General features: G+C 33.8%; 1 protein-coding gene across 2 annotated transcripts in view; it reads left to right on the forward strand.

Annotated features, from left to right (window-relative positions):
• The window catches only part of CUNH8orf34 (chromosome unknown C8orf34 homolog), a 154,489-nt gene extending 145,426 nt beyond the window's left edge, over window positions 1-9,063 (forward strand). The window contains exon 7 of one of the 2 annotated variants that reach the window (XM_004637532.1): window positions 8,434-9,063. In XM_004637532.1, coding sequence (XP_004637589.1) covers window positions 8,434-8,617 — 184 coding nt within the window. In that variant the 3' untranslated portion in view covers window positions 8,618-9,063. The remainder of the gene's footprint in view (window positions 1-8,433) is intronic. The other variant, XM_023722398.1, reaches the window with a different exon arrangement.
• Window positions 9,064-14,937: the final 5,874 nt, after the last annotated feature.

Consider the following 14,937-nt stretch of genomic DNA (forward strand, 5'->3'; position numbering starts at 1 on the left):
CCAGCAGAAAAGTTTAAAAACGAAATATAAGAAATAAAGCCATGCTGTTATGTTGAACTGTAGGGGACTCAGGTCAACAATTTCTGGCATTGCCAGTGAAGCAGAAGACCCAATACTATTATGGACTACTAGACTCTTTTAGAATATTTTGCTGAGTTCACACACCTATAATATTCAAATAATGGAACTAAACAAAAAAAGGGGATACAGGTGACTATCCATTTTGTATCTGTATATTCAAAATGGTTAGGATAGATATATAGTTATATTCTCTTAATGAATAGAGGGATTTTTTTTTCTAATAGTGTTTGTAAATAGGATATCATGTTTGCATCTTTTACAGCAAATAATAACTAGGAAGAATGTCTGCAATGTGTTAATTATTGAAATTGTCCTACCAATTTGGTTTGAAACTGTCTCATGGCTATTGGTTTCTCCATAAAATTATGGGAAAAAAATAAAATAAAATGAAATAAGAATAATATCTATAAATATTATAGATTGAACGAATTAAATTTGTTAACTGAGCTTTGTTAGTAGGTTGTAAATGTGCCATAAAATTAATAGGAATACTGTAATTTAGAAATACACATTAAATATTGAAATACAAGTCAAATCCACTTCCCGTTATGAAGATTTGTTTTTCATTAAAGCTCAACTTGCATCTGATTTGTTAGTGAACAAAGCCTGGAAATATTCCCTTTCCATGGAGAAGCAAAAAATAAGAAGTGAATATACAAACATGCAAAGATATGCCATAAATCCAAGTGGTGATAGGTGGTATGATGAAAATAAATTAGAATATGAAGAAAAAATGAATTAAAGATGGGTTACACTTCTACATATAGATTCCAAGAATCACAGCCTAATTTTGTCTTGGTTATTGTAGTTATGGTGGAAAATATATAAAACATATAGCAGAGATAAAGTTGAATTAAGTACCTTAGGGATTCTCTAATAGGAGCAATTAAAGAACAAAATTTTTTAAAAATATCTAAAAACTTACAAATATACCCCTCATGAGAAATTATTTTAAAGTCAATAAATACATCAGACATTTATTTCAGAACATTTATTGGTGTAGAATATTAAAATTCAAATAATTACATGAAACATAGTAGCTATCCATAGACTCCTTGTCTATTAGACAGGCCACATGGGGCTTAATCCCTATTCAAGTCTTCTAGCCTCAGATATATTTAAGAACAAGCCAGTCAGACAGAAACAAACCCACATGCCGAGCTGCATATAATTGCATTATTCATTGTGGGCTGATGACTAGGAATTATGCATTTATAGCCTATTATTTGTTCATTGTCTTTCACATGCATGCCTACATTTCTCATTTTACTACAAGCCTTCCCATATCCCTGGATTTTTAGAGCTGTTGAGTTAAAAAGCACACTATTTAAATTTGAATTTATTTTGTGTGTATGTTTAAAAAGAGTCAAAAAGAAAAAGTACATTTGTTAAGTATTGAACATTGATACCAGATAATTTTGTTGAAACTGGATAAGATCAACATGGAAAAAAAAAAAAAAAAAAAAAGCTTAGCACCAAAGCACTTGGTTTAAAGTACTGAGAGTCTCAGCCCTCAGATTCTATTTCTTCCCCATGGTGCACACACACTGGATGTACAGCAAGCATTCAATGAGTATCCGCCAAACTGGACTAACATATCAGATTACAATTAACATCAACATCGTAGTTAGGCTTTTGAAAAAGTCACCCATAAAAATATAAATGCACCAAGGGACTGCAGAACATGTTCTGATCTCCTCACCTCCCTGAACCTCAGTGCAGAGGGTTCTTTTAACTTCCATGAGAGTCAGGAACAGGCACAGATTCTGCCTACAAGACAGAGGGTGAAGTTCACAAGTTCAGGAGACAGTTCACGTGAGAAGTCACCCAATTCCCCAACATGGAGAGCATCTAGAGTTATTTATTTGAAACAGGGTCTCACTACACAGCTCAGAGTTGTGTAATCCTCCTGTGTCATCCTCCCCAGCTCTGGGATTACAGGCGTGCACCACCACAACCAGTTTCGGGGCAGCATGCCACCATGCAGGGGATCAAACTCAGGGCCTTGCGCTTGCCAGGCAGGAACTCCGACTGCCGATCTATCACCCCAGCCAGCCTCTGTTCTTGAATTCCACCTCCCCTCAGCTACTCACTCTCTCTCTTGTATCCTAGAGTAGATGCTCTCTTTGGTACAATCTGTAATTTGTGATGTTCTTCTCAGGTACCTCACTCTAGCCTCTCCTGTCCTTCTCAGTGTTTCCCTCTGGTACCTAACTTTCACTTGGACTGAAAATTTATTGATTTTGTCAACTTTTTGCTGTTCCTCACCACTTTGTTCCTTATTTTCCTTCTCATTTAGCTTCTGTCCATGGCCCAGCACTTTGATCCTTTCCTTGGATGCACCCTTAACTCCCTCACTTCTCATTTCCTTTGTTTTACTTTCCTGATGAAGCTTTACCTTATTGAAATCTGATCCACTTATACTGTGGTGCAACCAGCAGAGGCTGAGGAACCCATGGTGTGCTGGTCCCTGTCAGTGAGCTTCTGGTCACCATCCCAGGAGCACACTGATACCTGCCCAGGGAAGCCACTGCCTTGGCCTGGTGTTCGAATGCACATCTGTTCTCCTCAGTGAGGATGCCGGCCTTTCTTTCTCATCTGCCATCTCCAGCCCTCTGCTTTCTCCTGTAACTGGGTGAACTGCCCACAAACAAGACCCAAGATGGCCATGCCTTTTAGGTTTAAGTCCCCACTGTTGTTCACCTACCAGTACTTCACTTTTCAGTGTTTCTGACACTGTTTCTTCTTCTAGATCATTCCCATAAACATCCAAATACAATGAAACTTTGTTTTTTATAAAAGAGACAGCCTTAGCCAAGCCTTATACCTGAGAACACAACGTTGAACCCAGCTGGACAATTTAGGGACTTGGTAGCTTGGTAAGACCTTGTCTCAAAAAAAAAAAAAAATTGGGAATGTGATGCATTGCAAAGGCTCTGGGTTCAATCCACAGTACTACCACCACCACTATAAAATCAATCAACCAATCAATCAACAAATAAATAAATTAAAATGAAGCCTCTCTAGCCTGCAGCTGTTTCATTTCTTTCATTCTCTTTCCTCACAGCATATCTTATGTCCAGTGTCTCCTATCCTTGCAGTCTTATCCAAATAGAAGTTTATTCTGCCTACCTACTGAAACTACTCTTATCAATGTCCCCAGGTAGCATCCTGCCAGTGTTTCCTGGTGTTATTGCAATGACCTGTGCCTTCTGAGATTCCATCAATCTAAGTTCCCATCTTACTTGACTTGCAGCTGTGTTTGAAATCTCGTCTCTCATTTCCTTATTAAGGTATTTCCTTCACAGTACTTATCACTAATTGTGCAACTCAAAGCCCTGTAAGGATCAAACTTATTTTGATATGAAAAAAAGTGATAATAGCAAACCCTGAACACTGCAGATTCTTTATTTTACCTACTGAATGACAATGCTGATACATGTCAGCATTGATACATCAATGCTGATGTGGATAATACTGAAGGAATTGATGATAGAGTCAGTCCCCAGGCCCTCCTAAAGCTGTTAGATAATATAGGGTTTAAAGAGCTGCAAGAAGGACTCAAGAAAATCAACTGTGGACCTGGAATTGAAACCAAATTTACATTTGGAAATATGTGCTTTTTTGTAAATAGGTTTGTTTTGACCTTTGATCAATGTTCACCTCCAAAATATAATTACGTATTCTATAAGCATAAGAGTTAACCTTGCAGTTACACATATTCATATGAAATAACATCTTCTCGATAGAGTGGATAGCAATTCTACATAAAACTTGTAATTTCTAACTATCTTATATATATTTAGGTACATAGGAAATCTTCATTGTTAGTCTTCATAAAATACATACTTCTAACAGTAACACACTGGGAATTATTATTTATTCCTAAAAGGAAAAATTACCAAAGAACTATAGATATCTTTCTACAAGAAAGCATAAAACATACTTTGTTAATTATAGAATATTATAAAATAAAATATTTTTATCTTTTAAGTTTCAATATAAAAATACAAAGTCATAAAGGAAACCTTAACTGATTCTGTCAGCAAACATAAATACAGCTATTTGCCACTCTGCTACAATACTAACACGTTTTATTTGTCACCCCACCATGTGTGGTATGTACTACTATAATCTATATTATCAATTTACAAAAACAGAAAAAGGATAAGTAACTTGGCCAAAGCTATACATTGTATCAATAAACTTTGTTAATTTGTCATTGAAAGCAATACGTGTATATGTATCTTTTATTCTAATCAAAAACTAAAGTGATAAATGGATATCACTATTTTAAGTAAGGTGAATTAAAATAATTTTTTGCACATTAGATCAGGTAAGGAATATAAATTAAATTTTTGTTTTGAATTATTTTGTTTACTTCCTAAAATTGATCAAGGTAGACTTTAAAGTGGTTACATTATTTCTCAGATAAAAAAACAGAAATCAAGCACAAGGTCCTGAGTTCCATCCCTGGTACCACAAATAAATAAATAAATAAATAAATAAATAAATAAATAAACAAATAAATAAATCTTCAGAAATAAATACAAATATTATGGCAAGAAACTGACAGTAAGTAAAATTTTTCCATTAATTGGCCAACAAGCATATTTTATCTCTATTACTATAGGAAAATATTGTTTAATTATTTGAAATTACACTGATAATCATTAAAAAATTTAAAAAGTAGTTACACAAGTATGCATTTGATATTACTAAGTGTACCTTCACATTTTTTCTTATTTTCCCTTCAAATTTCTATTACTTTTATTTAGAAAAGTTTAAAACTGTAGAAAACTGAAGAGTAATAATTATCAATATTTACATAAGCTACAATCATATTTACTAATTGACATTTTTCCATCTTTGTTTACTGATTATGATTTATTACCTATCATTGGTCTCCTTATTTTTTGCTGAGACATCTAAAAAATAAGTTTCAGGGGCAAGGTCAAGAGATAGTTCAGCAGTCTAAGCATCTGCCTGGCAAGCACAAAGACCCGGGTTCGATTCTCAGTACTGCATGCTGTGCCGGCCCTGCCCCTGGCACACTGTGCATGCTACTGCAACCGGGCATGGTGGCGCACTCCTATAATTCCAGCACTGGGGAGGCTGAAACGAGATCACTACAAGTCTGAGTTTTGTAGTAAGACCCTGTACCAAATACATGAATGTAAAAACAAGAAGTTTTAGATATTCTGTAACATGTTAGTTTCTTGCTTCATTAACATACATTTCCTAATAAGGATTTTTCATATAATAAAAATCATTATATATAGCAAAACATTTCACAATGAAAATAATAAAGTTATTTCATATAGAGTTCATTTAGAAAATTCCTTTTTCTAGTAAGGTCATTTATGGATTTGTTTATATATGTGTTTACTTCTTTTTAGCTAGTATTCAATAAAGAATCATTTGCAGAATTTTTCTCAGGTCTTTTCCTGTACACTGGTATTCTTCATGCCAGTTTTTCTAAAAATGCTCCCATATTTGCATTTATCTGATGCTTTCCTGTTTAAATTTAAGTTAAACATTTTGGCAAAAAGTCTTTAGAGATCATGATATTATGTACTTTGTTGTGTCATATCAAGAGATGCATAATGTCAGTTTCCCTATCATTGCTGATGCTTATTAGATCTGTTCTGGAAACTTTGTCCTGGAAAGGGACAACTTTCAAGAAGTGAGGAGGTAGTGAATAGCTGTTTTTTACATTAGTGGACCTGGCTGCAATAACTTCCCACAAAATCCAGGCAGCGAGTGTCTGTGAACCAGTATTTTTATGTGATGCATAAGTAAGGGTACAAAGGTGAGACAGGAGAGCCTGCCAGTTCTGCTGATTAGCTAACGGGGCAGGATCATTGCTTGCAGGGCTGCATTAATGTACAACCAGGCATCGTCCCTGCCAAATTTAAGGCTTCCCTTGCCCACTGAGATACAAGGAAAATGGAGTAGCACTAGCAAGAAGAACTCTGCCTCAAATAAGGGCCTGGCCTTGTGGTCTTTACATCAACATGGACTGAGATCCTCCTTTTCTCCTGAGAGGCATCAGTGAGGTCAATCAATTTGAATGGACAAAAAGGAGGGATCTCTTCAGAATAAAGCTTGGCATAAGAAACCTTTTTTACTCGAATTCACAGACTTTCTTCATCTATCTGAAAGCATTGGATTATCAATCTGGGAATGTTACCTCTGCCCCCTCACACAGTACTAGTCACAGTCACACCAGACAAGCCACACAGATCAAAACCATATGGCAAAGACTCTTGACAGTTAAGGTGTTATTGTGACTATACACTACAAAGTTAGGTCAGAAGATGCAGGTGGCTGCCTTCTAAGATAAAAGGTTTATTTAGGAAACAGGAACTTGAAAATCACAGCGAATTTGTATAGGATACAATTTTTGGAAGCACCACTCATAACAAGAGCCAGGCTAGTCAAAATGGGAATGATAAAAGACCAACAACTGATCCCTGCACTGAGATGAATCAGAAGATAGAATTATCGGGCAGAGAATTTAAAGCAATTGTCATCAAAATGCTTCAATAAGAAAATTTAGGTTTTATTGTAACAAACATAAAACATGAGCAAAGAAATGGCTGTTGTAAAAAGGAACAGAATGAAGATTATAAAAGTGAAAAAGAAATCACAAAAGTAAAAGTAAAAAAGCTTGGACGAACACAATATTTGGGTGGAGATGATAGAAGCTAAATTAATTAAATGTGATGCCATGTTCATGGCATTTACCCATTCTGAACAGCAGAGATAAAATAAAGTGAAAAAATATATCAGCCTCGGGGACCTCTGAGAGAATAATAAAAGATCTGATGTTCTTATACCTGAGTCCTCCAGAAAAAGTGGAAAAGTGAGTGGGTTGGGCAAGGACTAGAAGAAATAACAATTGCACAGTTCTGGGACACCCTGTGAGATATAAATCAGTAGATTACAAGAATCTTTGAAAACTGCAAATAGAATAAACCCAAAGAATTTCATATAATGCAAATTATAAGTAAAATTCTGGAAGCCAATATTGAAGAAAGCTTGAAAACAGCCATCAATTTAGATATATAAATATAAATAGATAGACTAATAGACATATGCATATCTATCTATGTCTATCTGTCTGTCTATCTATCTATCTATCTATCTATCTATCTATCTATCTATCTATCTGTTTAAGGCACTATCAATTTGAAGAAATGTGGACTTCTCCTTTGAAAATGCAGAATTCAGAAGAAAGTGTCAAAATAACCATCAACTACAAGTTCTATCGCTAGTAAATTGAAGAGGTTTTATTAAGGCATTTTTGAACAAAGGAAAACTGAAAGAATGGGAACTTTGACTGAACAAATGTCCTCAAGCAGAAAGGAAATGATGAACAATCTTGAAACACCAATAAACAAATAAACAAACAAACAACTAGTAGGAGTATATACAATGGATTATCTTCATGAGTCCTAAAAACAATATTTGATTATTGCATCAAAAATTACAATGCCTTCTGATTTCTAAAATAATAATATTTAAAAGTACAAAAAGAGCCTAGTGTAGTTGCACGTGCCTATAACCCCAATGCTAAGGAAGTCGAGGCGGGAGGATTGATGGTTTGAGATCAGCCTGGGCTACACACAGACTTTGAGGCTAGACTGGGCTATAGACAAGACAATGTCTAACAAAAACTAGCTGCATTATGAAAAGGTAAAGAAAGTGAAATGGAAGTAAAGTGTCCACATTTTACTCAAAGTAATGTTAATAATTGTATGAAAATCTTCTAACTCTGACACATTTCATATACATAACACAAAGAGCAGTTACTGAAAAGACCTTACCAAAAACTATACTTTTAAAAGCATTATAACCATTGCATGACAATTCATGGGGGAAAGGATATCTTTTTTACAAATGGTTCTGGGACAATGAAACACACATATGCAAAAGAAATCAAATTGGTTTGTAAAAATTTCTTAGTTTAGTGTGGTAAAATCCATATCCTATTGCTTGAGTTTTGCTTGACATGAATTTGCTTAGTATAGCAGGGAATAATAACCTGTACTTCCTAGCTCCTGCTTAAAACAGTTAGGAAATCTTTTAACATTGCATGTTAATTTCTAATGGGCAACAGTTGGCTTAAATAAATTCCTCTTTTACTTGAGGTTGGGAGTTTTAGCTCCTCCAACTCACTTGGGGAAATTTTTGGAGACAACAAAACTGACTGAGAGAAACTCTGTGTTTCCATTGTCCTTGAGAAAATCTTAAGTCATACATCCATAAATTCACATAACAAAAGAGAATGAAATTTTAGATTTCCTTCACCCACCACAGATAATTAACATTTAAACCTTTCTTCAGTTTAAAGATGGAACCCAAGACTAAAGGATTAAAACAGCAGCAGCAACAGCACAAGAAACTTCTGGCAGCAATGCTGTCCCAAGATTCCTTCGACTCCAGCCAGAGTCCCACCCCATCTGTAACAGAGGAAGATATTGATAATGAAGATGATGCGATGGAGTTGCTGGGTAATTTTAAAAATTAATCATTTCTCATTTTTCTTCTTTAGCATTGTAAAAGTATGTGGTGATTAAGAGATTTCAAAGTTTTTTAATCATTTTGTCTTTAGGAAAAGAAATCATTAAACATATACTTTCTTACCTGAGACTTTTATGAATTTGCATGTAAGACCTAAACTGAAGTAATCAAGCATGCGAAATACTTTTTAGACTATAATTTGTGCTCTGTGGATGCAGCACTTTCCCTTCAGGACTTAATCAAGCTTTACTGTGTGAAATTGTGATAAGAGTTCCAGTGTATCTGCTTTATGCTCTGATTAGAATTGCACACCTACTGTCTATAAAACATACCCAGAGTGCATTCTCTAGTCCTCATCCCAATATGTTATTTTAAAGATGTTTTAGAAAAATAGTATCAAGTTCAAAGAAGCAGATAGTAAATTAATACCCTATGTCTTTCATAAATGATGGGAAAGTGAAAAGATTTATCAGTCTTTTTGGCTTCATTACTTTCATGAAAACTTTATTAATGGTGTATATGTAAAATCTCTTTTTACACTTTTATTGAGGTTTATGTATGTTTTTACTCCAAAAGAAACCTCTTCATATATGTTTTAAAATTGTAATTCACTTTGAAAAACCATTTTTCCAAGAGAAGGAAATGAAGTTTTATTTCGGGGCAAGTGATCCATATATAAAACATGTTTTTAATTTAGCAATATTTGTTATCCATTATCGTAGTATGAATAAGTATCACTTTTTCTACTATAAATAAGTATCACAATCTCTGAATGCATTTGTGGCAATACTCTGTTGTATTTTAACCAAACAGAGAATACATACAAGGATTGGAAAGTTTCATGCAAGTTTTCATGTAGAAAATGTAATCTCAGGAAAGCGCAGCCATTTAAATCCTTTTCTAAATCATATTTTTTGGTTATCAGTGTTTGGTAATAAATTATTTTCATTATAACAAATCATATACATCTCCATGGAGACTTACAAAGGTATTACCTAGTCAGAGGTAACAGGTTCCAAGATGTATTCTGATGGTATAAATAATTGCATTCATCCGTTAAGGACACTGTATTATGACATTCCACTGTCTTTTATTGGTCTTCTTTTTTCTTTTATTATCTTTTAATTTGTTTTCCTGCAGCTAAGTCTTATCTTCCCAACACACACCATTAATGTGGCACATGTGGCAGATGTGGGCATGGTCCTCTCATTCAACTTCCATTCAACAACAAACTTGTACTAAACATTTGTTACATTCCAGTACTGGGCCTGGTCCTTAGGACATAAATATAAAATAATGATGGTGTTTGTATGAAAGTCGCATTGTAGCTTTCAAGATAAAAACACAAAGGTATCACTTCAGTGTGTTCTCCATCTCTGAAAATTGGATTAAGCACACAGTTGTATCTATAGGTAACACCTAATGTAGAAATTCAGGGACAATCACCAGGGAATATTTCTTAGAGAAGCTTGTTTTTCCATTAGTTCTGAGGAATAAGTTGGTGTGAGCTTGTGTATGGGGTGTGATCACTGCTCTGTAGGTTTGCTCAGAGAGGGGTAGCCAGCTTCCTTTGCCGCTATGCTCCAGGAAGGGGCCTGTCCTTCGTTCCTCTGCTCTGCTCAGCAACAGTGAAAAGGGTGTGTGAGATCAAGGGATTCTTTAGGGAGCCTCGGGTGTCCGTTCAGTGCCAGTCCCCCTAGATCTGAGCTGCTGTGCTCCAGAGTTTCTAGTCTTGCAAGCTGAGGACCATTGGATTGTACCTGATGATGAGCAATTGATAACTGATCCTGATTAATTCTTTCTTCATTTAGGCATTTTAGTTCGTGTTCTGAGCACATTTAAAAATGAAAATTATGGGAGGGCTTGCACTTTTTGTGATCCAATGTATCTCAGCACAGGGGACTAGTAGTATAATAAAATTGGTCTCTAAGTCATGAAACTTTCCCATAATACCAAGGAATGTTCTAGTACACTAGAGTGTTCCCCAAAATAATGCCATGTACAATTTCCTATTTCTGAAACCAATTGCAGAGAAACATGTGATTCTGTCAACCTGTGGAAAATGCACGTCAATTTCTTTAGACTTTATGTGAAATCAGATTTAGTACAGTCATTGCAGGATGTAGCAGAGAAAACTGGTATTGAAAATATAACCTAAGTATGTTTTAGAATGATTTTTCAGTAAGGTATGCGATTTTTAGGATTTAACTTGTCATTGCTGTCTATATGAAGATATAATTTGCTGAAAACTTTAATAATTTTGCATGGGAAACACTCTGTAAATATTGTGAAGTGATAAGTAAAAGGTATTATTATTAATTTATTTTAACATGAAAAAGAATTACTCTTCAATAAAATTCACTGATTTAAAGAGTAAGTTTTTTAGTTGAACTAGTAAATGTAAGTAAAACTATTGATCCTTGTTTATATTTAAGAACTCTAGCATTGTTAATATATAATGATTAATAATTATTCACTGTTGTGTAAATGTATATTTGTAGAATCCTGAATGTATTTATTGGGCATGTAAAAATAATACAGTACAGAATCTAAAATCTTTTTAAGACTATTTTCTGTAAAAGTGTATTAAATCCTAGCTACAAACTAGGAGTACAAGGTGGCTGTGGTGGTGCTTTCCTATAATCCCAGAACTCAGGAGGCCGAGGAAGAAAGATTGCCCCAAGTTCAAGGTCAGCCTGAACTCTGTCTCAAAAAAAAAAAGTACAAAACTAACTTAGTATGAAATTAATGCTATCTATCAAGGAAAAAAATCTTCAACCTTATGTCTAAAAGAATCAGTTTTAAGCATCTCTGAAATTTTCCATAATTACACAACACATTGAAAGTATGGCAAATCACCTTGAACTATTTAGTACTTAGCGACAAATGTAAGATATTCTCAGAAAATAATGACTATAATAAATATAGAGAAACTGCAATATCAAAAGTTTTAACTCAATGACTTTTTAAAAAACATAAGTTGTAATGGTAAAATAAGAAATTTATTAAAACTCTTACATATATAACTCCATTATTATCACAGGAAATCTTAGGAACTTCATTAGTTTAAAATATATTTTAGCTTGTAAATATGAGCCTATTCCCACTATGTGACATGTATTTACCATCTTATCCTTGTTGAAACTCATATTGTAATCATGTAATTGTTTGTTCTCTATATCATTTATATTCATTTTAAAGACCATAAGAATTATTATAAAACTCAAGGGTTTTTTTTAATACATTGTCCTGTGGAATATTACTTTTGAAACTGTTTATGTTTTCTCAGAATTGAAATTGAGACAAATATCTAAAAATAACATTTCAGAGATGCTAAAATAGAAAAAAAATGCTCTGTTAAATTTAGAGCTAAAATTATATTGGATGAAGCCAAGTGATTTCAAATAGATCTTGTGTAGTAAAAAATCAAGAACAATTTCAGTGATATTCTTTTTACATAGAGTTACTCAGTTCCCAAAATCTCATTGTCTTACCAAATTTAGTAAACTGAAAACTTCATTTTTGCAAGAGGGATTCATTACATTATGGAGCTCTCATCTCTAATTCCTTTGTACTGTGATCAACCTTTTATAAAATAAATAGTCACATTCTGTTGCATTTTAAATTGCAGCTTTCTTAACACAGAAAGCTCCTACATTGGCAAATGGATTTCGTTTCATGAAAAATGCATGCTTTCACTTAGTGGTGCTAAACTAGCCCAGCCCTTTCAAAATGTCTCCTGAAACAAAAGTCTTATGAACAAGTTTTGACAAATTCAGTTTGTATCACTTTATTTTCTATTATCTTTTTCAATGTATTTTATAGGAATCCTTGAAATGTGAAATGTTTAGGGTAGTAAAATCATGTAAGCTATAAATAAAAGTAATTCTAGCATAGACCTTGGAAGCTGACTTCTTTGGTGCTTTATTTTGTCATATTAAAACTATGTAAAATTTTTATTTTGCTTTTGTTAAATGTGACTTGTAGCCCCATTACTACCTTTTATACTTACTTGTTTTGTGCATGGGATTATATTCATGTTCTTTTTTTATTCTTCATTTTTGTTTCATTTCAGCAAACTATATGAGAACACTTGCAAATGACAATCAGAGTTTAGGGCTGGTGATATACTTCAGAGGCACAGTGCCTGCCTGGCAAGTGCATGATCCTGAGTTCAATTCCTGGCACCCAAAACAAAACAAAACAACCAGGTTCAGACCATCAGAGTTTGTTTGTATATACTGCCTTTTAAACAAATATAATACTGCATTGCCACAAAATATGTACATCATCCTGCAGTTTGCTTCTATGTTGTTTAATGAGAATGCTACCTTTGTAACTTCAAAACTTTTTTTTGTGGTAAAAGCAGATCACTGTATTAGAATAAGAAAAAGATTTTGCAAATAAAACATAAATGATAGATCCATTGCCTTTCTCAATTGTGTAGCAAGTGAAAACTACATTTAACAAGTTGCTGTTTCCAATATACTTGTGGGTAAGGTTGCTTAATATATCTTTGTTGCTGAACAATTTATAAATTGCTTGACACATATCAATGATGGAATTTAGTGTGGTTTTCCTCATATTTTTACTATGCCCTTTTACTGAGAACTTCACAGAGGGAGTGAGGCTCAGTGTGATGTGGAATATGTGGCATGTGACTAAACCACTAGGCCAAATTCTAGGACTCAAGAACAGCTCTCAGAGTGCCTTTTGCTAGGTTTGTCACTTGAACTACAAGAAATTAGTTGTAAAATGCTGGTGACAATGTATGACTTTCTTACTGCACAGAGATGTTATGAATATGAAAAATAGGATATTCTCTAGAAGTCCTATTACTTTTTTGTCATTATTAACAGGAATATTGGAAAAAAAGGCATCAGAATTTACGTTCCAACCTTTTTTCCAAACTCATATTCTGTAACCCACATACATTTCATACAGTGATAGACAAAGGAAAAGATTTTCTTTGACTTTGAGAAATTGCCCTTTAATTGTAAAAATAGATGTATCCCACAACATAATAAAAGGCTTAAAGAGAAAGGTGATAAAGCTACAAAACTGTTTGGAAGCCAAAATGTGCACCATGTCAATATGAAGTATTCTTTTATTATTCACGTTGATATGTAAGCAAGGACCAACATGTTCGTGACTGGTTTAGGATGTCCAGTGAATTACCATCTTTAATTTGCTTGCATATAAATGCATAGTTTCTAGGAGGAAATTAAAAATATGCACATATACATCTATACTGGCAAGAATAGAGGGCAAGAAGGTATAGGAAACAGGCAAAGAGACAGAAAAAGTAAAAATTTGTACTACATATTTACATGCTTTTGTATAAATGAAGGCACAAGTCAAATGACTTTCAAATTATTTTGGTAAATATGAAAATATTTGAAGCAGCACAATTTGATCTAAACAAACCTCAACCAAATTTAAAACCACTGTTAAATATTATTAGGGTTTTGTTGCTTTTAAAATAAACTTATCCTTTTCAAGTACTTCAAGATCATTTGTTTAGCCATTGTAGTGAATTTCATGTAATTTGATTGAACTTGAATTTTTGTTTTCTGTACAATTTTACTATATTTTTTCACTGGCTGAAATAAGCAAAAGACATATAATTAACTTGGAAAAATTGTATTTTAAAATCAATAGATATTAAAGAGTATTACAACTCTCCTAACTGAATTGTATAAAATTACATAACTGTAAGAAGCTGATTTCTCTATATTACAGTGTCTCTCACAATTTAATCATTTCTAAATAGAAACTTTATGCATCTTTTAAATATATTTTGTATAGGGTCTCACTATGCAGCTTGGACTCATAATGGTCCTCCTGTTTTCAGCCTCCCCTGCTCTGGGATTACAGGCGTGCACTGCCACACTGGGTTCAGTAGCTGGCTCAGCGTGCCCTGGGGCAGGGCCAGGGTGGCATGTGGTGTAGGGGTGGATCCCGGACCCTGCACTTGCCTATGCAAGCGCTTAGTCTGCTGAGGTATCTTGCCTGCCCTTAGAAACTTTAGAAGTACTAAAATACCAAATATGCTTTGAAAAAGAAGTGGTCACAAAATTTTTCAATTATTTTTTATCATTTGAAAATCAATAGTTTTGTGAAATAAAGCTTTATTCAAAAAGTTTTTCAGCAGGTGTTTTGTAAACACATTTTAAAATCTGAAATATTTAAAATGGTATCATGTATGAATGTTTTTGGAACTATAATATCATGATTTTTTTCCACATGTATCATGTTTTGTAATTTCAAAGAGTAAATATCATTAACAGTAATGGATAATATGTTTATCACTGTAAAACTTATAAA

Source organism: Octodon degus, unplaced genomic scaffold (assembly GCF_000260255.1).
Source record: "Octodon degus isolate 3935 unplaced genomic scaffold, OctDeg1.0 scaffold00091, whole genome shotgun sequence".
NCBI classification, from domain to species: domain Eukaryota; kingdom Metazoa; phylum Chordata; class Mammalia; order Rodentia; family Octodontidae; genus Octodon; species Octodon degus.